This window comes from Euphorbia lathyris, chromosome 2 (genome assembly GCF_963576675.1).
Source record: "Euphorbia lathyris chromosome 2, ddEupLath1.1, whole genome shotgun sequence".
In the NCBI taxonomy this organism is placed as follows: domain Eukaryota; kingdom Viridiplantae; phylum Streptophyta; class Magnoliopsida; order Malpighiales; family Euphorbiaceae; genus Euphorbia; species Euphorbia lathyris.
Window position 1 is genome coordinate 115,653,618 of NC_088911.1, and position 23,109 is coordinate 115,676,726.

The 23,109-nt window shown below is 34.2% G+C and overlaps 1 protein-coding gene across 1 annotated transcript; it reads left to right on the top strand.

Moving 5' to 3' along the window:
* Positions 1 to 7,314: 7,314 nt before the first annotated feature.
* LOC136219586 (uncharacterized) lies at positions 7,315 to 22,098 on the top strand. The gene is made up of 7 exons (XM_066007045.1): positions 7,315 to 7,695; positions 15,848 to 16,244; positions 16,385 to 16,541; positions 17,678 to 17,722; positions 20,644 to 20,809; positions 20,972 to 21,342; positions 21,416 to 22,098. The coding sequence occupies exons 1-7, from the start codon at positions 7,486 to 7,488 to the stop codon at positions 21,732 to 21,734; spliced, it is 1,665 nt and encodes a 554-aa protein (XP_065863117.1). The 5' UTR covers positions 7,315 to 7,485; the 3' UTR covers positions 21,735 to 22,098.
* The last annotated feature ends 1,011 nt before the right edge of the window (positions 22,099 to 23,109 follow it).

A 23,109-nucleotide genomic window follows, 5' to 3' on the forward strand; every position in this document is an offset into this window, starting at 1 on the left:
AGTAATCTTGATGTGCACCGTGGGACACGTCCATCCCAAAAGGTCTAGAAGTCCGGACCTTCTGGGATGAGAAATGGAAGTCCAGACCTTTTAGGATGGATGTGTCTCATGGTGCACACCAAGATTACTCATTCGCTTCAGAAATTAGTACCGGATTAGTTAGGTTCACTTTGAAGTGATTTGTTAGGAGTTTATTGTGGCAATTTTGTTGTAAATTTTGATAATGTTATGATTTGAATGTTGTTATTGTGGCAATTTTGTTGTAAAGTTTGATAATGTTATGATTTTAATGTTAGAATCCGTTGTTGTTTGCCATTTTTTGTTATATACCACTTCGCGAATTAGCTTCAAAACATATCCAGCATTCGCATATGCGAACTAAATTCATCAAGCAAAACAAACTTCAGCTTCGCAGGCTTCGCATATGCGAACTAAATTCATTAAGTAAATCCAAACATTAGCTTCGCAGACTTCGCATATGGTCGAATCTGCGAAGTCAGGCGGGAGGGAGACAGAGGCGCGTAAATATTGAGGGTATTATGGGAAAGTCACATAAAATCAGTCTAGATATGTAGTAGGATGAGTAAATGGGTTAAATATGTAAATGGACCTCCCATTTGACCCAGTTTTGTAATTTTCCCTAATTTATATGCATACATGTCTCTATTAATAATAATAATAAATATTATATTTTAAAAAGAAAATAATTAAAAATAAATATTCAAACTGAATAATGTGATAAAAGAAAAAAATTTGGTCTAAATTATTTTCAGGGTAAAAAAGTAAAAATAAATAGGTACAGTGATCAAAAGTGAAATTAATTTAGGGATAAAAATGTATAAGTAAATAAGTATAAGGATCACAACAACAAAAAAGTAAATTTTAGTTAAAAATATTTTTTAAGAAATAAAATTAAAAATATATAAGTACAAGGATCAAAAGTGAAATTATTTCAAGGATAAAAAAGTAAAAATAAAAAATATATGAACCAAAATAAAATATAAAAGTAGAATTTAAGGAGGTTAAAAGTTCAAGTTAGTAAGAGAGGGGAAAGGGAAGTGGTGAAGCTCTTAGGGCTCGTTTGATTCGCGGAATAGAGGGGAATAGAATACTTATTCCTAAAGAATACTTATTCCTAAAGAATATTTATTCCCACCTTTGGTTGAATTTTTTGGATGGAATAGCTATTCCATGGAATCCATATTCCTTGTTTTCATGAAATAGATATTCTCCAATTTAGCCAAATAATAGCATATTCTTAATATTGTATTTTGTAATTTATAAAATTATCCTCTAATAAATCCTTAATCTTCTCTCTAGCCAATTTCTCAAATCCTATCAATTTTGGCGAATCCATAATTTATATCATAAAAAATGAAAAATTAAGGAAAACGTTAAAAAATATAAAAATACAAAAAAATATGAAACACGGAAAACGTGAAAACGTTACAAACACGAGAAAATGAAGAAAAACGCAAAAACATGAAAAAACGTGAACAAATGCAAAAAAAACACACGAAAAAACACAAAACATGAATAACGCGAAAAAGTGACAAAGTATGAAATATACAAAAACGTGAAAAATACGAAATGCACGAAAAATGCTAAAACACAAAAACGTGAAAAACATGATAAATGAAAATGCGAAAACGCAAACAAAACACGAAAACATAAAAAAAAACATGAAAACGTGAAAAAAATACGAAAAACGTGAATAACACAAAAAAAGTAATAAAATGCGAAAAATACAAAAACGCGAAAAAAACGAAAACACAAAAAAAAAAGAAAAAAAAGAAAACTAAAACATGAAAAAAATGCAAAAATGCAAAAAAAACACAATAGCGTGAATAAACACGAAAACGTGACAAAATGCGAAAAAATACGAAAAACATGAAAAAATGTGAATAACACGAAAGAGTAACAAAAAGCAAAAAATACAAAAAAAATGCGAAAAAAACGAAAATGCGAAAAAAAAACGCAAAAAAGGGAAAAACTAAAAGGAATAAATGAAAAAAAAACAATAACGTGATAACACCAAAACGTGACAAAATGCGAAAAATACGAAATATGTAGACAAACACAAAAAACAAGAAAACTTGAAAACACGAAAAAAATGTGAAAAAAAACATGAAGATATGAAAAAACGTTATAAGCGCATTTTTCACATTTTCATGTTTTAACGTTTTTTCATGTTTTCATGTGTTTCTTTTTTTATATATATTTTTCATTTTTTCACATTTTTGTGTTTTTGTGTTTTTCCACCTTTTTCATGTTTTTAATATTTTTTTTTTACTTTTCGTGATTTTCATGATTTTCACGTCTTTGTGCGTTTTTTCGTGTTTTTTTACATTTTCGTTTTTTTTTTACATTTTCGTGCTTTCCATTTCACGTTTTTTATGTTTTGTGTTTTTTTTTGCATTTTTTTTGTTTTCATGGGTTTTTTTCTATATTTTTTTCCTATTTTTGCGTTTTCATAGCTTTCCACGTTTCTATATTTTTTTTTTTGTGTTTTACCGTTTGCACATTTTTTGCGTTTTCACCATTTTCCACTTTTATTTCGTTTTTTTCTTTTGTTTTGTGTTTTTAATTTGCGCTTTTACATTTTGTGGTTACTGTTTTCCACCTATCTTTTTTCGTGTTTTTACAATTTTTTCATTTTTCTATTATTCGTGTTTTTTTCCGTGTTTCATATTTCGCATTTTTCTGTTTTTTTATATATTTTTAAAATAATATATATTAAATATTTGAACATTTTTTAATTAAAATTTTAAAAGAAATAAAAAATTACATTTGAGGGTAATATTGTTTTTTGAATAAAAAAATTATCTATTCCATTCTATCATATTCCACCAACCAAACATAGGAATGATTATTCCTAAAGAATTTCTATTTCATTCCTCGCTATTCTATTCCTTTGGAATAACAATTCTATTACATTCTATTATATTCCGCGAACCAAACGGCACCTTAGTTTATTGGTTGAGAGTTTACCTATGACTGTAGAGGTCATGTGTTCAAATCACATTGGGTTGGGTTGAGTTAGAGGTTTTCCTTTGTCTCTAATGTAATCTCAAAACTAAAAAAATTAGAAAAAGAATGATTGAATTAATAAAACAAACACTAACAAAAGGAATGAAACCTCACAAATAGTTATAAACAGTAGATAAAAATTCTTTAACCATTCTAGTGGAAACATTTATCCTTATAAATGAAAAAAAACCACACAAATAGATTATAAACTTTACATGAAAGTTTGTAAAATTGGCAAACATAAATCCCATATTTATATTTGGGGATAATATCTGATATTCGTATCATTTTTGGAAACTATAAAATTATTCTAAACGTGTAAAATGTAAAATGATATAATTTTACTTATAATATTTTCAAATAAAATCAATCATACCTTTACTAAACATAATAATTAATTATTATTTAAATGTCGTATCAGAACTTTTAAATATTAATTTTTTCTAAAATATTTGTTTCATTACTTTATTATTATTATAATCAAAATATTAATATTTTAGTCTAATATATTTATTATATTACTAAAATAGTTATAAATAACTATTAAAATATATAAAACTGTTTTAATTTATCGATAATTTTGATGTGTTTTAGTCAAATCAAATTAGTTCATTTAAATTTTTATGAATTTAAATTGACTTTTTTTAGTAATATTAGGCTATAATTGCAACTAGGACGGAACCCTCACTTTGTTTTGGGTATTTAAAAAACATAATCATTTTAACAAATAAAATAATAAATATTACTAAAAATACATAAGAGACAACTATAAGTATAAATCATTAATGAATAGTACGTAGCAATTTTACATTTACTAAAATAAATATCAATGACTAATAATAATTATATAAATAATAATCAAAATCCTATTCGTACTAACATGATACCTAATTATTTTAGCTAATCATCATTAGCATCTGTAATGTTGACTAAGTCAGTGGCTCATCGAAATAGAATTCTAGAATGAGTTTTTTTGTTTATTTAAAAGATAAGGGTCAAATTTGATCTTAATGTTTTCGAGAATTGTAGATTTGATTCTAATGGTACGAAATAGTATAAATTTATCTTCAAAATTTGCAAATAAAATCAAATTTACTGTTAGTTTACCGACAGTTTAAAAATAATGGTTTACTATTATTTAATTATCACATCGAATCAAATATCAAATATGTCTAAAATATTTAATGTGTTACTAACATATGTATCAAAAAACAATTGAAAAGCTAACAATTAGTCGGGATGTCTACAATCTCGCTCCACATCGTCCTAACTTTCATAAAAAAAAAAGTTTACCCCATATAAAATGTTGATTTAGTGTGTTTATAAATTTTTTTTTATCAAATTGTCTAAAATATTTATTGTGTTACTAATATAGTTATAAATAACCAACTAAAAATATACGAAACTGATTCCGTTTATCAATAAACTTCTTTAGAAGATCCAATATGATAATCAAATGATTGTCAAACGAACACGTTCAATTTTTTCATTAAAAAAATAAAATTAACATACTTTTAAAAAACTTTAAAATCAAATTTAACATTTTCTTTTTATCTAATTAGTTAATTTCTTTAGAAAATTTGATTATCACTCTTTTTTTTTAATGAAAAGATTGTAATTATATTAAAGAAACCAAAACATAACTTGTTTTTTCTTTTAATATTCACTTCAATTTAAGTACTCATTCTTTTGAAAAAATTTGCTTGATTTGCTTTTTTTTCTACTTAGATAATTCCTATTTCCAGATTATGGCTTTATTGTTATAATAAACCATTTTATTTTACAATAAAAAATAATAACTATAAGTTCTGTTTAACTATATATGAATATGTTTATTCTCTTAAGATTTACTAGCAACCAAAGATAGTAGACAGGTTTTACATCTCTATAAAGTTTCCACATTGACTCTACAACATTCATTTAGATATGGGTCCAGTCGAGTCCCTAGCCATTTTTCCTGTAGAAATCTCCAAGGTAAGCAAAGTAAGTTGTGGACATCTTACCTGTATTATCTCAACATGTTTTTCCATATTCTGATGGCAAGTGACTCAACTTCTTAATCTACCCTACTATTCTTGCTAACTCAAAACCACCAAGCTTGACATTAAAACCTGAGTCTAGTATTATATATTTATATTGCTCGATTCCACATCCTTGTGCTCTACATATTGTCCCTTTTCTTGGTGAAGCTAGAGCAAAGCTTCCACGTATCTTGTTGCAATTTTGTATCTGACATCTAATTTCGAAAAAAAAAACAAAAAAAAAAAAAAAACTAATATATCTTCTATGTTAACCAAAAATCAAAATTAGAAGAGAAATTCCTCGAGTTTGAAAGGCAACCTGAGAAAGCCATTAAAACCAACCTGTTTGAAAAACATTTGGCGATAAGAGTAGTCATTGATATGGAATTTGTTTATAATGTAATCACAAATAAGACTCAAGGGTGTACAACCTATTCATTTGAACTTTGAACTAAAATTTCAGAATCAATTGCAACTTTAAACTATTAAAATGATTAATTAGGTTTCTAAATTAAGAAAAAATTATTAATTGAGTTATTATTCTATCCTAGACTCAGAAATTGTGACTATTTGATATGGACTGTAATGATTTATGTGATGACTTAAAATAGGTTTGGGAAGAGAATCTGAAACTGTTCAACCGAATGATTTTCGATAAAGACTCAATTGATGATTTTTGCTTAGGTTGTGAACTCAAATGATGGTTTTGCTTAGTTAAGGGATCTGGTTGATGATTTTGTATAGTTTAAGTTCCTAATTGACTTTGAAGTTTTAATTTGATGAGCTAAATGAGTGTTATGCCAATTAACTTACTTATGTAAAAATTTAAATCTTGATTTTAAATTCTAAAAGTTATAATGTGTCATCAAATTATTGATTTGATACATATATAAAAAGATAAGTTATCAAAATAGACTTAAAGTTTTTATAGAAACATCAATTTAAGCTCTACATATAAAATATCACAAATTTAGTTTTAACGTTTATAAAAAGAGTATCAATCTAGGCATTGATAATGAAACATGACATATCATTCATATTACTTAGTTAAGTTTTGATTTCTCTCTCCATATACAGCTGACAGAATTTTACGAAGGAATATGAATGACGTGTCACGTTCTATTATCGAAGCCTAAATTGGTACTCTTTTATAAACATTAAGCTTATATTGATGATATTTCATATGTGAAATTGAAACTTTTCCAAAAAAAAATTTAAATCTATTTTTTGATATTTTATCTCATATATAAATAATATTGAATCCACCAATAGTATTTATTTAGTGAGTTGCTTACTAAATAAATTTATACTATACCAATTAAAGTTGGCTTATGAGGTTAATGATTTCAAGTCGTTTAAGTTAGGTTTCGAATTCGAATTTTAGTATACATAGAAATCTTTAATTAGAAGAGAATCCATCTAAATGGTACTTAATGAATTTCAAATTGAAAAATCGTACAAAATATTAAAAAAAAACACGTTTAACTGGTACTCATTGAGATTTTAGAGTCCAAAACAAATTTATATACTCATGGCCACTGAATTTTATCCATTTTAATATTGTTGTCACTAAACTTCAATTTTTAACGGTATGGTCACTGAACTTTATAATTTTTAACACCGGTGGCCACTCAATTTTAACTAACTTCTCAAAATAACCGTTAACGACCTTAAAATGAAAATATTCAAGAATTAAAGTTGTTCAGAGAGACATTTACTATGAAACTACATTTTTTATTTTTCAAAATCACCCTTTTTGGAACTTTCTCTCTCTAAAAATTAACTCTCTTTCCTAACCAAACAACACCTAAATGACCTCACAACGAAAATTTTCAAGAATTAAAGTTCCTTAGAGTATTATTAACTTTTCAAATTTTTTTTTTTGAGACCGTCAACGATCGTTTTGAGGAATTGAGTGACTACGGGTGTTAAAAAGTATAAAGTTCAGTATGATAATGATAATAGATAAAGTTTAGTGGCCATTGGTGTAATTTATCCAGCATTATGGTGTGAATGCATTTGTAACACGTGTATACCTACTCTATAAAATCCTGAAATAGAAAGGATATGTCTTATTAAAGCTATGTCGTTTTGAGGGAGGTGGAAAGGTAATTCTTCTCACCAAATGAGGATACAAATGGAAAGAAAAATTCCAAATTGAAATCTCAATTGATTTCATTTTACTGTTGAATTCATGATTCAGGTTTAATTCTATAGAATAATAGTAAATTTGGATGTTTTGAAAAAACGAATATGTAAAGTTGAACACTTTCCCTTATATTGGCGATAATTTAATGTAATTACCATACCCGTCCAAAATCGAAAGAATCACGTTTAAAGCCTGGCGCTCCCCGAGAAGATGAACAAACACAACTAGTTAGTTAGACAGGGAGGAGGCAACCAAACCAAACCAATTGTGAACTCTGCTACTCCGATGCTCAAAAGGCCAAAACTCGACCACGATAACCACCAGCTACTAGAAAAACCCAACTCGATGACCGGAGAAGAGAATGGACAAGGAGATAGAGAAAGAGGGGAAGGTACAAGCATTGGAGAGCAAGAAGAGGCTTTTGTTGCCCTGATCGAGCACCGTACTCGCGAAGTTGAACACCTCAAGAAACGTATCTCCTATTATACAAATCAGGTTACTTTTTTCTACTTGTATTATTTCTTCTTAAATCATCCAACATTGTTGCGCTGTGATCATTTCCAGATTTTCCAATATATTTGGGGATTTTTCAATGGAGGTTTTATGAAATTTAGTGTTGAGTTTATTTATAGCCCCTTTACTTCAATTTCTCAGTAATACTGTTGATCATTGAAACGAAGCAGCGATGTTTATATGTATTGACCTATTGTGTTGATTAATAAAATCAGTTTCCACGATTACTGATTGACTTTTGCAGTTCCGCTTGTTATATCAATTATCTGCTTGGGGCAGCCTTTTTTCACTTTCAAATTACAAGATTATTGTTAGGATTTGAACTTTTCGAATCACTTCCCTTTTTTTTTTCTTGAAGTTCTTGGATACCTGCTGTTTAATGAGTTCCTCATTTTTATGCAGTTGGAGTTCTATATTATTAATTGAAAAGGTATTGACATGAACTGTCATAATGCTACCTAAAAGCTAATAGGATATGATATTGTTTTGGCTCTTTTGATTGCGTCCCACCGAGCGTGCCAATTTTTGTTTGGCTCTTTCGTGGGAAATTGCGGGCCTACCAGATAATTATAGTATTATCAAACTATGGAATGAAATTGAGTGCGCTTTCTAACTTCTAAATATCAAACGACTGTAAGAATTAAAGAGACCGAAAATTCCTAAAGATTCGATTATCAAAACGATACCGACCTTACAGAAAATGATTGAACAACAAATAAAAATAAAATTGTACTCAGAAATGAATGGATTTTGGATCTGAAAATTAAATCTAAGGGAACAATTTAGAATTGTAAAAGATGTTGGAGTCTAGAGGTAATTTGCTAGAGTTTTTGCTTGTGTTTGTTGAGTTGTTAAGTTGTTGAGTTGGGTCTGTTTCGTCGTGATTTCTTCCTTTAATAGATGTTGGAGGTAACTTTCTGCTTCTTTCCACTAATCCACGTTCTCCACCATATTGAGTAACCTCCATTTTGACTTCCACGATGGATTGATACGTACACTTTCTGATTTTTCCTGCTTTTTAATTGGCTCACAAAAACATGTTAAAATATTAACTGACACTTGGTTCCTCTATGTTTACCTCAAGTATCCCATGATGTTCACTCTAGGAAGTTGGTTTCCCACGAGGTACACTATATAGGAAGTTGGTTTCCCTTAAGATACGCTATATAGGAAGTTGGTTTCTCCTAAGGTACACTAGATCGTTTCCCCTAAGGTACACATTTTGAGATGTTTACTGATGTTTCCCCTAAGGTACACTACACTTTTTGAGATATTTCCTAAGTGAACGATGTACTAGGAAAATATGAAAAGTTTCCCGGAATGAAAAGTTTTCTAAACAGTCCTTTTAAGGAAAAGTTTCCTAAAATGTTCTTTTAAGAAAAAGTTTCCTAAAAAGAAAAGTTTATCCTATGAAAAGAGTAAACCAGGGTATGCATCACGAAAATTTTATTTTTGGTGCAAACAATTGCCCCCCTCAAGCATGAATTTGAGGAATGTAAATTTCATGCTTGATTCTTCAAAAGCCATGGTGTCAAAGTGTCACACGATATTCTAGTATCTCATTTCTCAATTGGAGGAATGCTCACCAGCCTCAACTTCACCTCTTACTTCTCTCTTGATTTGGCATCTCATCGCTGCTTCATTTTTTTTTCTTGGCTTATGAAACTCAAAGTGTCCAACTTGACGGAGGGCATAAGCATATGGTTTCAGGACAACTTCTCGGACGACCTCCATGGTAACTGAGGAAATCTGTTGAGGGGTGTCAATTTGCTGGTGAGTATAAGGCACATGGGGAAATCCAGTATTTCTTGCATTTCCTCTATAGTTATCCCTCGTCTCTCCAGTGATATGGTGGCCTCTTGCCTCCTCATTATATAAAGCTGTGTGGGAGGTAGGATTAGTGTTTCCAAAATATTGAGGAGTAGGTGACTTACTAGAATTTTCTTGGCCTGTTGAATTAACGGCCTTCTGCAAGATGACCTCCTCCTTCAATAGCGGAATGTGACACTTCTCATCGTCGGACATACCACATCCTTTATTGGACTCCGATGAGCCATGAGGAACATGGTTTCCTCCACTCGTGATTACCCCTGGTGAGGACAACTTCTAGAGTATCTTATCCATCTTCCGATTCATATCGCTTTTTAGAGCCTCCAGATTCCTTTCAATGGAATTGAAATGTCTCTGCAAGAACTGTGAATTTTGGATCTCTGCAGAGATCCATGATTGTCCTCTGGGGTTAACATTATTTTCCCCTCCAATTCCTCCCACCATATGTGGAACATTGCATGCTGCCATGATCTCTTCTTCTTTAGAATTGGCTGCTACAGGATCTGATAGGGATTATGCTATTAATTCAGATGAAATTCTTCAAGTAAACCCAAATGGTCCTAAAGAGCTAAAAGTGTATGTACGCAGGAATAAGAGAATGACTGTGGGACCCAAACAACCAGCTGGCAAGTAAGTTAGTTATTCCTAGGGGAGAGTGCACAATTAGTTATTCCTAGGGTATTACGCTCTGTTATATAGGAGGGTAATCTGTTAGAAGAGGCAGGCAATTTTGTATCTCTTTTCTGCTGTAGCAGGGCTCTCTTTGAGAGAGGGAAGATTCTTCTTCCTGGTTGTTCCTTAATTATGTTCTTCTAATTCGGATCAATAAAGTCTCCTCTGCTTTCTTTCCCATTTTATATAATACAAATTATTCTTGTTTGGTATTGTTTCTATCATTTGGCGCCGTCTGTGGGAAACCTTTCTGTCTTACTAATTGTCAGCAATGGGGAATGACCCACAAGTCCAGACAAGGTCACAGTCACAACTTGATTTGCAGACTCGAGTTGCAGAGCAAGAGGATGCCATGGGAGGAATGAAACTTACTGTAGGGGGTATCCAGCAATCGCTAGATGATATGCGCAAATTTATGGAGATGGTGGTTGCGAAGGTTGATAGAATGGAAGCTCGCAATCAGAAGTTTTTTGAAAAACACCACCCAGATGCTGAATCAGAACCTCCTCCGATCTTATCCACCAACGATACAGAGCGCGGCGTTTCTCAATCCTCCAGACTCGATGGGTTTGTTCGACCCAACCACTTCGACGGTGGAACGATCGTTTTGCCAAAGGTCAAGCTTCCGGTGTTCTCTGGACCTGATCCTCGTGAATGGCTTACGAAGGCGGAGATGTATTTTGACGTGCACCAAACCCAATCCCGAATGAAGGTTACCTTAGCCCGTATGTGTATGTCCGGCGCTGCCATCACTTGGTTCGCTCGAATCCTCCGTGACGAACCGACCATTTCTTGGGAGCAGTTTAAAGTCAAGCTAACCCAACGATTCTCGGGTAATCGGTGCCAAAATCCATATGAGGAGTTGCGGGTAATGTTCCAAACAGGTACTGTAGAATCTTATATTGAGGAATTTGAATTGTTGACAGCTTTTATTCCTAAATATTCCGAGGAATTGTTTGTGGGATTTTTTGTTGGTGGATTGACTGAGAAAATTAGAGGTTGGGTAGGATTTTTTAAACCACAAACCTGTGAAGAAGCCATGGAACTTGCTAGAAATGCTGAACGGACATTTACAGCTCCTAGCGTGAAGACAGGAATGAAAGAGGTAGGGCATCACTCAGGTGCTGCTCACGTGACATCTTATTCCTGGAGACAGAATTCTCAACCCAGAGATATGGGTCAACCCGCCCGTAAAGATAGAGACATGGGCCAAAATCGGACCCAGCCCATTGAAGCCCCTCCAATTCGTGCTTTGCCTGCCTCTATCACTCTCCTTCCGGGGCATGACGCGGTTAGTGTGAGGCCTTACCGATATCCGCACATCCAAAAAGAAGAGATCCAAAGGCAGATTGAAGCAATGTTACAGATGGGAGTAATTCGACATAGTCAGAGCAGTTTCTCTAGTCCAGTCCTTTTAGTTAAAAAAAAGGATAATTCTTGGCGCCTTTGTATCGATTTCAGAGCTCTGAATAAAGTAACAGTCGCAGATAAATTTCCTATCCCTGTGGTGGATGAATTATTGGATGAATTAAACGGCGCTAAGTATTTTTCGAAGTTGGATTTACAATCTGGATTTCATCAAATTCGGATGCGGGAGGGAGACGAGTCTAAAACAGCTTTTCGAACTCATGAGGGCCACTACGAGTTCTTAGTAATGCCCTTTGGGCTTACCAATGCTCCGTCCACATTTCAAAGCATGATGAATCACATCTTTCGACCTTGTTTGCGTCGGATGATTTTAGTCTTTTTCGATGATATTTTGGTTTACAGCAAGACTTGGGTCGAACACATTCAACATCTCTCCATGGCCTTACGAATTTTGGCAGAAAATCAGTTCAAGGTAAACCAGAAAAAATGCTCATTCGGCCAGACTTCAATCGACTATTTGGGGCATTGTATTTCTGAATTTGGTGTTCAGGTTGACCCTTCCAAAGTTGAAGCAGTACATAATTGGCCACAACCACAGAATGTTAAAGGGGTCAGAGGTTTCTTGGGACTCACTGGTTATTATCGCAAATTCATCCAAGGGTATGGTCGCATTGCTAGCCCATTGACAGAGTTAACCAAGAAGAATAATTTTTTTTGGAATTCACAGGCTCAAGAAGCATTCTCTACCCTAAAGTCTCAGTTGAGTAATGCTCCACTTTTAGCTTTACCTGACTTTACTAAACCATTTTGCATTGAGTGTGATGCCTCAGGGTGTGGATTAGGGGCTGTTCTTATACAAGAAGGACGCCCAATTGCTTATTACAGTAAAGCGATCTCTGCAGCGAATTTAGCCAAATCTGCCTACGAAAAAGAGTTTATGGCGTTAGCCCTTGCCATCCAACATTGGAGGCCTTATCTTTTGGGAAAAAAATTTCTGGTGTATTCTGATCAGAAAAGCCTTCGCCACCTTCTGCAACAACGCATTACTACAATGGATCAACAAAGTTGGCTAGCTAAACTCATGGGCTATTCTTTTGAGGTTCACTATAAGCCGGGAAAACAAAATGGAGCGGCTGATTCTCTTTCTCGACAACATGAGGTTCCTTCGCTGTATGCCATGATTTCTGCCCCAAGTTGGTCGGATGGACAACAACTGATTGAGGAGGCCAAACAAGACCCTCAGATAATATCAATCATGACAACTTTACAGCTTGACCCTTCTTCGCCCAGGGTACGTGGTGAAGCAAGGGGTTCTATACCGTAAAGGCAGCTTGGTTATTTCACCATCTTCTAAATGGATTCCGACTATTCTCACGGAGTTTCATGATTCTGTTCTTGGGGGCCATTCTGGTTACTACCGGACCTATCGTCGAATAGTGTCCCATTTTTATTGGCGCGGAATGGTACAACGCATAAAAGATTATGTAAAGCAGTGTTCGGCTTGCCAGCAGTATAAATCTTCCACTCTTTCTCCAGGGGGACTGCTTCAACCTCTTCCCATTCCCCAAGTTGTGTGGGAAGATATCTCGATGGATTTCATTATTGGCCTCCCAAAATCCAAAGGGTATGATGCAGTTATGGTAATTGTTGACCGTCTGTCCAAATTCAGCCATTTTATCGCCCTAAAACATCCATATACCGCCCGGTTGATTGCTGAGTTGTTTGTGCGAGAGATTGTTCGTCTTCATGGCTTCCCCAAGTCTATAATCAGCGATAGGGACCCGATTTTTATGAGTAAATTCTGGAAGGAGTTGTTTAAATTACAGGGGACTCAACTGAAATACAGTTCTTCATATCATCCCGAAACAGACGGCCAAACTGAAGTAGTTAATCGTTGTCTTGAGTCTTATCTCCGCTGTTTCGCATCAGATCAACCTCGTTTTTGGTATTACTGGCTCCCTTGGGCGGAGTTTTGGTTCAATACTTCTTTTCATGTTTCCACAGGTACTTCTCCTTTTGAAATTGTCTATGGTCGCAAGCCTCCATCGGTGCTTCAGTACGTTCCGGGTGAAATACAAGTGGAAGCCGTGGCAAGAGAATTGATTGACCGAGATGAGGCCCTCAAACAGCTCCGTCATCATTTAGAGTTGTCCCAACAACTCATGAAGCGGCAAGCTGATAAACATCGTCGGGATATCCAGTTTGACATTGGTGATTGGGTTTATTTGAAACTCAAGCCCCATAAACAGCAATCAGTTTCCAGGCGTGTCTATCCTAAGCTCTCTGCTCGGTACTTTGGGCCTTATTTGGTTGAAGCTCGGATCGGGACTGTTGCCTATCGACTGCAGCTCCCTGCTTCCTCCAAGATACACAACGTCTTTCATGTTTCCTTGCTGAAGAAAGCGATTGGCACCCTTCCATGTTCTTCTACTCTACCTCCTGAGCTTGAATTGGACTCCTCTTTTACTATGGTTCCGGAAAAAGTGCTCGCTTCCCGCATAATTCAACGGCAAGGTGATTCTGTTTCTCAATTCCTAGTTCAATGGCAGTCACAGGGGATAGACAACGCTACTTGGGAGGATGAGTTTGTGTTACGCAGCGAATTTCCTCACATCAGTCTTGAGGACAAGACTCTTTCTCAAGGGGGCGGTAATGATAGGGATTATGCTATTAATTCAGATGAAATTCTTCAAGTAAACCCAAATGGTCCTAAAGAGCTAAAAGTGTATGTACGCAGGAATAAGAGAATGACTGTGGGACCCAAACAACCAGCTAGCAAGTAAGTTAGTTATTCCTAGGGGAGAGTGCACAATTAGTTATTCCTAGGGTATTACGCTCTGTTATATAGGAGGGTAATCTGTTAGAAGAGGCAGGCAATTTTGTATCTCTTTTCTGCTGTAGCAGGGCTCTCTTTGAGAGAGGGAAGATTCTTCTTCCTGGTTGTTCCTTAATTATGTTCTTCTAATTCGGATCAATAAAGTCTCCTCTGCTTTCTTTCCCATTTTATATAATACAAATTATTCTTGTTTGGTATTGTTTCTATCAGGATCTTTGCTTTTTTTATCATTTTCCTTTGGCGGTATTGTGATTGTGTCCCACTGGGCGTGCCAATTTTTGTTTTGGCTCTTTTGATTGCGTCCCACCGAGCGTGCCAATTTTTGTTTGGCTCTTCCGTGGGAAATTGCGGGCGTGCCAGATAATTATAGTATTATCAAACTACGGAATGAAATTGAGTGTGCTTTCTAACTTCTAAATATCAATCGACTGTAAGAATTAAAGAGACCGAAAATTCCTAAAGATTCGATTATCAAAACGATACCGACCTTACAGAAAATGATTGAACAACAAATAATTGTACTCGGAAATGAATGGACTTTGGATCTGAAAATTAAATCTAAGGGAACAATTTAGAATTGTAAAAGATGCTGCAGTCTAGAGGTAATTTGCTAGAGTTTTTGCTTGTGTTTGTTGAGTTGTTAAGTTGTTGAGTTGGGTCTGTTTCGTCATGATTTCTTCCTTTAATAGATGTTGGAGGTAACTTCCTGCTTCTTTCCACTAATCCACGTTCTCCACCATATTGAGTAACCTCCATTTTGACTTCCACGATGGATTGATATGTACACTTTCTGATTTTTCCTGCTTTTTAATTGGCTCACAAAAACATGTTAAAATATTAACTGGCACTTGGTTCCCCTATGTTTACCTCAAGTATCCCATGATGTTCGCTCTAGGAAGTTGGTTTCCCACGAGGTACACTATATAGGAAGTTGGTTTCCCTTAAGATACGCTATATAGGAAGTTGGTTTCTCCTAAGGTACACTAGATCGTTTCCCCTAAGGTACACATTTTGAGATGTTTCCTGAGATTCACTTTTTGAGATGTTTCCTTTGAGGGAAACTGATGTTTCCCCTAAGGTACACTTTTTGAGATATTTCCTAAGGGAATGATGTACTAGGAAAATATGAAAAGTTTCCCGAAATGAAAAGTTTTCTAAACAGTCCTTTTAAGGAAAAGTTTCCTAAAATGTTCTTTTAAGAAAAAGTTTCCTAAAAAGAAAAGTTTATCCTATGAAAAGAGTAAACCAGGGTATGCATCACGAAAATTTTATTTTTGGTGCAAACAGATATCAATATGCTTCATGGTTTATTTATGTATGTTTGACAGGATATATATTGGGTTAGGTTTTGAAGATAATATGCGTAACTAGTTCTGCTTGATTCATTTGAAATCTTTTTGCTAATTGTTTCCTTTGAAAAGTTTGCAGCTCCAAGAAGCAGAGAATAAGTTGCATGATACAGAAACTAAATTGGTTCGCTTACGCGCGCAAAGGATTGTACCACATTCTAAAGCTTCCACGCGGAATGCGAGTAAAACTGTGAAGTTGGAGAGAATGTCAACTAGTCCTTCCCGTGTTGATGAAAATGCTTCTAGACATCAGCCTCAGTCAAGGACGGAATTAGTAATTCCTGCTGCTAATCCTAAAATCTCTCAACCTATAAAAGTGGTAGAGCCCAGTGCAAGAGCCTCTGTTGGTGCCAGTGCTCATTCAACTTCTAGACAATCTAGTGCTGTTTCAAAAATAAAATTGGAAGGACCTTCTAGAAGTTCTCATGATGTTGAAGCTGTTGAAATTAACCACAGGGGAATGAAAAGAAAGCTTGGTAATGCTTTCATTTGAAAAACCATTAGTTTTCATCACATGGCTTGTATATGTTCTGCTTTTGGAATTGTTTTTGACAGCACTTGATACTCAATCTTTTAAATTAGTCAACAGTCACAATAATTTTTCTATATTTTTCAGAACAGAAGGAACACAAGGAGTTGATACCATTGATACGCAGTAGCTCTTCTCCATGCACTATCAACTGTTATGCTAGCAATTCCATCTCTAGTCAGCACAAGAGAAAGTTGAGAAGTCTCGTTGTGTGCCCAGTAAATGATCAGCTTTTTGCAACCAGGTAAGTGACCAGTTTTCATGAATAACCCTGCAAGAGATAAAAAAGATTCTATATTTGTGACAAGGTAATTGACCAGTTTTCATGAATAACCCTGCAAGAGATAAAAGGATTCAATATATATATATTTGTGACAATATGAGGAACACTTTGCATTTATCATTCTTACCTTTAACTTCTAGTTACTATTTAAATAGTCGTGCACAAAAGAAGTTCTCAACCTTTTACTACCTGTACCCATGTATAATTTTTGAAGGATAATTTGCTCCCACATCAAAGGAAGTATTTTCTTTCCTGCTAATCAATAAGAAAAAAATTTAATTAACTTCAAATAGTTATATATGAAGAAACACAACTTCTACATAAGCCAAAATGCTCTACAGTTGACAATTTATTATAAAATTTAAGGATAAGGTACTAAAATAGGCCTATGGTTTTTGGGGAAGTATCAATTTAGGCTCCACATACAAAATATCACCAATATAGACTTAACGTTTAAAAAAGAGTATCAATTTAGGCCTCGATAACGGAACGTGAAACGTCATTCATACTACTCCGTTAAGTTCTGTCAGTTGTACGTGGAGAGAGAAATCAGAACTTAATGGAGTAATATAAACGATGTGTCACATTTCGTTATTGAGGCCTAAATTGGTACTCTTTTTTAAACGTTAAACCTACATTGGTGCTATTTTGTACGTGGAGTCCATATTGATACTTTCCCAAAAATCTTAGGCGTATTTTGGTACCTTATCCCTAAAATTTATATGTGTTAGTGTAGTGATGTTTGAAGGATGCACTGACACAGGGACACTATGGAAAGAATCATAACTGATGGTGCTGTTGTGCATAATTGATCTGAAGAAATAAATTTGTTTAAGAAAATCTTACTACAATTGTTTATGCCTCAACTCTTCTATGAAGGATTTACAACCTTAACAAACTATTAAGATATTTAAAAAACTTCGTAACAAAACCAGACTAGATAAAGATGAGATGTTTCAATGAACTTCCTAATAAGATAATTGATAAAGAAGGACACTCAACTTATTTGAAAAGAGCTGGATTCCCTTGTTTTGATTGTGGCTCAATAACACATGATCTTCCATATCTGACTCTTCATGATTGTGGTATGTTTGCAGTGCTTTGGATGGAATGGTCAACTTGTGGCAAATTCAAGCAAAGGGGTAAGTCCGAAATCTGGTCTCTCTTTATGCATTACTTTGACTCTTCATGTTAGCTTGAAGTATTCATATGCCAAGGATGTTTGGGCATGTATCTTTTTCTCATACTCCTATAGGAATCTGGTTAGTTTCACGTACAATTTCCTGCTTTAACTGATCTTGATAGTTGACATAGATGATTTGCATAGTTGGTTAGATATTTTTCTTAGTGAAAAAGAATGTCGGCATTGCAGATTAGATTGCTGCATGACAGTGTACATTTGATAGGGAACCATGCTATCTATGGGCTATAACATTATGCATATGATAAGAGATGCATGCTTGAGCCGCTTCTATGTTTATTGCATAGTCTAGTGACATTTTATGGAGCATCTTTTCTGCATGAACTGAGGTTTTATGTTGGCAATCAAATTTATGCAGTCAGGTTCTGTCCTTTACTAACTATAGTTGACAAGAGTATACATGCAAAATTGTTGATAGGCTTTAGCGTTGTGAGACCTTAGATCTGCCATTTGAAGGAGAGTTGCAACATCTTAGAAACTATGGTGTGATAAATTGTTATTAGATTGTCCTATACTAATTAGAGTAGAATTCTAATGTATCTTAAGTTGTTATTATGAGCAGGGTTTTATGATTATGGAGTATTTATTTGTGATTTTAACACTGACTAATGTCATCAAGCTGTTAAGATAAAAAAAAAAAATGTCATCAAACTGCAGCTTTGAATTAAGGATTTATTTGACTTGGTGAAGTTGAAGATGAATTAAGGAATATTATCTGAGTCCGAGTCTGTGCAACTAGTGCTGACCTTTTCTTTTCTGATTTTAAATTAAGGTTTTCTTTTTCAGAGTTTGGCTTTTTTACTTGGTAAAGATTTATAACCTTATGGTAGTTTGAAATGACCAATTGTGTTGTCATGTTGAATGAGCTTAATTGAAAATGGAAGTGCTACAACAATCTGCTTATCTGTAATCATCTTGTACTTGAAATTCAAAATTCTACAAGCTTGTGCTATTTACCAAATGATTTCACTGTAGAAGATCAAAGTAACATGTGTTGTAGAGATTTCCTTAACATAATGGAAAAATCAGAACTTTCCTCTTTTGTTTGAGACAAAAATATCACAACATTTTCATGTTCATATGAAATTTACCACCAATGAAATATTTTATTACAAATTCTACTTTCATTTTCTTTCTCAATTTTAAACAAAGAAAAATATATACTACAATTTTAACATTTGAAAAATATATAATAAAGAAATTAGCAAAACCAGAAGTTATTTTACTGCGCTGAAGAGCATCTAAAATAAACCTTAAGAGATACCTTTGTAATTTAATGCTTTTTCAGAGAAGTGTTGTAATGCCTTGAATCAGTATAACACACTACGACAGTACGACAGGAAGCAACGGGGTCTCGCTGCCCGGTCAGCGAGTCGGGGTCCAGGGGGGCGATGCGCCCCCTGGCCTGGGGTCCGGGGGCGGAGTCGCCCCCGGCCCGACGGTATATCTTGTTTACTATTCGGATTAGTATTGGCTTTCGGTTTTCTACTTGGAAGCGACATCGTGGGGACATCGTAGATTCCAAGTCGGATTAGGTTAGATTGAGTACTATAAATACTCCATTATGTAAACCTAATTTGTAATCTGATTTTCCGCCTCCTAATAAAAGCTATTCTCCTTCTGCCCGTGGACTACCCAACACAACGTTGGTGAACCACGTAAATCTGTGTTTTCGATTCTTGTTTATTTATCTTTCGTTAAATCCGCACAACAAGAGAAGTATATGCCAAAATTGGAATTCTGCTTTTGTTTAGGTAAAATTTAAATGATTTGGAAGTGTCTATTATATTTATGATAACTGTATTTACTGAGTTGAAAGTGTTTTAAGATTTTGTATTCATTAACTCCTTTTATCTTCCTCCTGTTATTAAAGTAACAATATTTGTTGATCCAATTGATTAAACGCATTTCTCTATATTTAAACATAATTGAGGTATTAGTAAGTAATGCTTTTGGCTTTATTTTGTCAAAATGCTATAAATACTGTGTATTATGCGTTCCAGTTGTATTTAGGTTAGTGTTGTCAAGTCAAGTGTGTGTGTGTGTAAAAAAAAGACATGGAAAGCTTACAATATGTGTTTAGTTTTACTTTGCTTTTGTTTGTTCATTGTAAATTTTATGTCTTTTTCTTATTATTATCAAATTTGTTAATAGTTTCTTTTCTTCAAATCTGGCCCATGATTATTCTTTGGGTTGTACTCGTATTCTTCATCCTCCTCCCTTTGTTGAGAAGCTTATTCAGGACGAAGGTTTTGGCATCTTGTTTCCTAAGAGAAACAACTTTATAAATAACACTTTCAGGATGAATAATATCCAATGCTCAAATTTTCAGTTTTATCAAACATCTAAGCCAATTACTTAATTGCTGTATATTTCTGAATAAGTTTCCATTGTCAGCCTATGATCTTTAGAAAAATAATTTGGCTAGAATACAGGCAAAGAAATTAACTTTGCGTACATAATTGCCAGGGCAGACAATGGAAGCATTTAATTGCCAAAGCCTCTATTGAAATTTGTTATTATCTCTATTTTCCATACTCTAGGCAAAAGAGGCGAAAAACTGGAAATTATGGGTTCTTTAAGTAATAAAATGTTAAGAGTATTGCAGAAGTTTGTTCTTTTAGCCATTTATGTTCATATATTGGAGATCATGTTACCGGCCCAGCCCCTGACTTGGACCTCGTTATGGGACCTTATACCCGGAAATCATCTAGGGAGAGATTCTTGTTAATCTTCGTTAGTCATTTTTTATAAATATTTCTCAATTTCTGCCATGTACAATGTTTCAGTATTCAGTTCAGTACTGGGATATAAGGTTTCTCACTTGTCAGTTTTGCTGTCTGTTTTTTCATTAAATTGCAGATCAAGTGCCTCTATTCTTAGCACTAGTGATTGTGGGTCTAAAACGCAGAGGCGATGGCCAGAAGATATAGCTTGGCACCCACTGGGAAACAGTTTATTTTCCGCTTATAGTGCTGATGGTGGTGATTCTCAGATATCAATCCTAAATTTGAATAAAACACAAGGGGTAAGGATCATGGCTAAGATTTATGGCCTGAGCAAACTAGTTGTATGTCTAAATTATTTATAAATATATGCACCTGTTGAAAGGAGGTAGAGTAGCCATATACAAGCATGGAATATAACTATCTTACATATTGAACTAACCGGTATGTGTTCATGGTGGCAGAAATCTCGCGTGACTTTCTTAGATGATAAGCCTCATTTCAAAGGTATTATCAACAGCATAACATTCATGCCCTGGGAAAATCCCTGTTTTGCCACTGGCGGCAGTGATCACGCTGTTGTACTCTGGAATGAGAAAGGTGATGAAAACTCATGGAAACCAAAGGCATTGCACAGGGATCTGCATTCTTCTGCTGTCATGGGAGTTGCTGCATTGCAGCAAAAGAACATCGTTCTATCCGCTGGTGCAGACAAGAGAATTATAGGGTTTGATGTTCAAATGGGGAGAGTAGAGTTCAAACATCAATTAGATAATAAATGCATGAGTGTACTGCCAAATCCATGTGACTTCAATCTATTCATGGTGCAGACAGGGTATGCACTTTTCACTTCAATCATATCTTATAGCATCTGAAAACTGAATTCTAACTGAATATGTGATATGCAGGCTCCCTCAGAAGCAGCTGCGGTTGTTTGATATAAGACTGAGGCAGACAGAGCTTCATTCGTTTGGGTTTAAGCAAGAAAGCAGTGACTCACAGTCGGCTCTGATCAACCAGAGTTGGTCTCCTGATGGTTTGTACGTGACATCCGGGTCAGTGGATCCAGTGATTCACATATTTGACATAAGGTACAATTCTAACAAGCCATCCCAATCTGTTAAAGCTCATAACAAGCGAGTCTTTAAAGCAGTCTGGCATTACAATCTTCCGCTCCTCATTTCGATATCTTCTGATCTGCACGTTGGATTGCACAAGATAACATGATAGTTTTTGAAGCTGTGTCCCACAGACTGATTTTGTTTATCTTGTGATCTGCAAATACTAAGGCAATTTCTTCCATAGCTCGTTTTGTTCTGATTGGAGGTGCTTGCTTTTTTTACAATGTCTGCCGAATAGCAATTTTTGTCAGCATGTTAGGATCCGGAGGAAATTCTTTTCTGTGCTAGTTCTGTTTTTAGTTTGTACTACTTATCTTTAAAAAGAACAACTTAGCTGAAGAGCCAAACTTGGAGAAGAAAACAGACAACGTATTAGAACATAACCTAAAACAAGCTTTGTGCTAGTAGTTTGTGTGCTGAGCTCGATATCTATCAAACCTCATTTATTTTATTTTATTTATTTGTTTTTATTAGTTTCTTGCTATATAACATGTCGTCATAAATTGGATTTAAAGCACTATGAGCTTCCTGCTCTATCCAAGATGTTTGTTTTAGCTTCTGATCTATTATTTGGTTACTTTTGCCATATGATCTATCAAAATTGGTCAAATTTCAACTATTATGGATGGTGAGTTAATAGTTTTATTGAATTTTTAAGAGTTTTGTTAGGTAGATTAATGTTTGTTAAGATTTCACCAGTGTTAGTGGCTAAATGATCAATTTATAAGTCAAAAGGCAAAGACCAATATTTTGGATAGGTTAAGGGCCAAAATAGTGCTTGAAGCTTTAGTTTTGTGGGATATATGAATTCAGTCTCATTCTTTTTGTTTATCTTTTATTGGGATCAGGTATAAATTTGTCTTTTACATTATCTGGAAAGTGTATATATATCTTCCTAATATAAGATCAAGTTTAGTGGGAGTAACACCATCAAGTTTAGTGGGAGTAACACCACTTTCATGTTACTTGATGAAAATAGTTGTAATCAACCATTTTTAAAATAGCACAAGATGAACCTTTATTTAAAAAGGAAATTTTTCCTTTTTTGTGTATTACTATTCCTTTTTATTTGTTTTCTCCCTAACTTAAAAAGAAAAGAAAAAAAAACCAACCATTTAAAACAAATGACATTGTATCTTCATTTTGAAACAAAAGATACACATACTAAAAAGAAACAAAATCAAATCTTGCAACATTTCCCTGATACACACCAATTATAAATTAATATTGAACCAATTTTAATAGTTATTTTATTCAGCACACCATTAGTAAGTATAAAGAAAATTGGCATGAACTACTTAGCATTACCTTCGATTAATCATACTATTAATGGGAAAATTACAAATTTGGCCAATTTGAAAGCTCATTTACATATTTAGCATAGTACTCAAACTTCTTACCAATCTAGACACTTTAATCTCATTTGGACAAAAATACATCCACTTTTCTTATTCCTCATCTCTTCAAACACGCGATAGCAG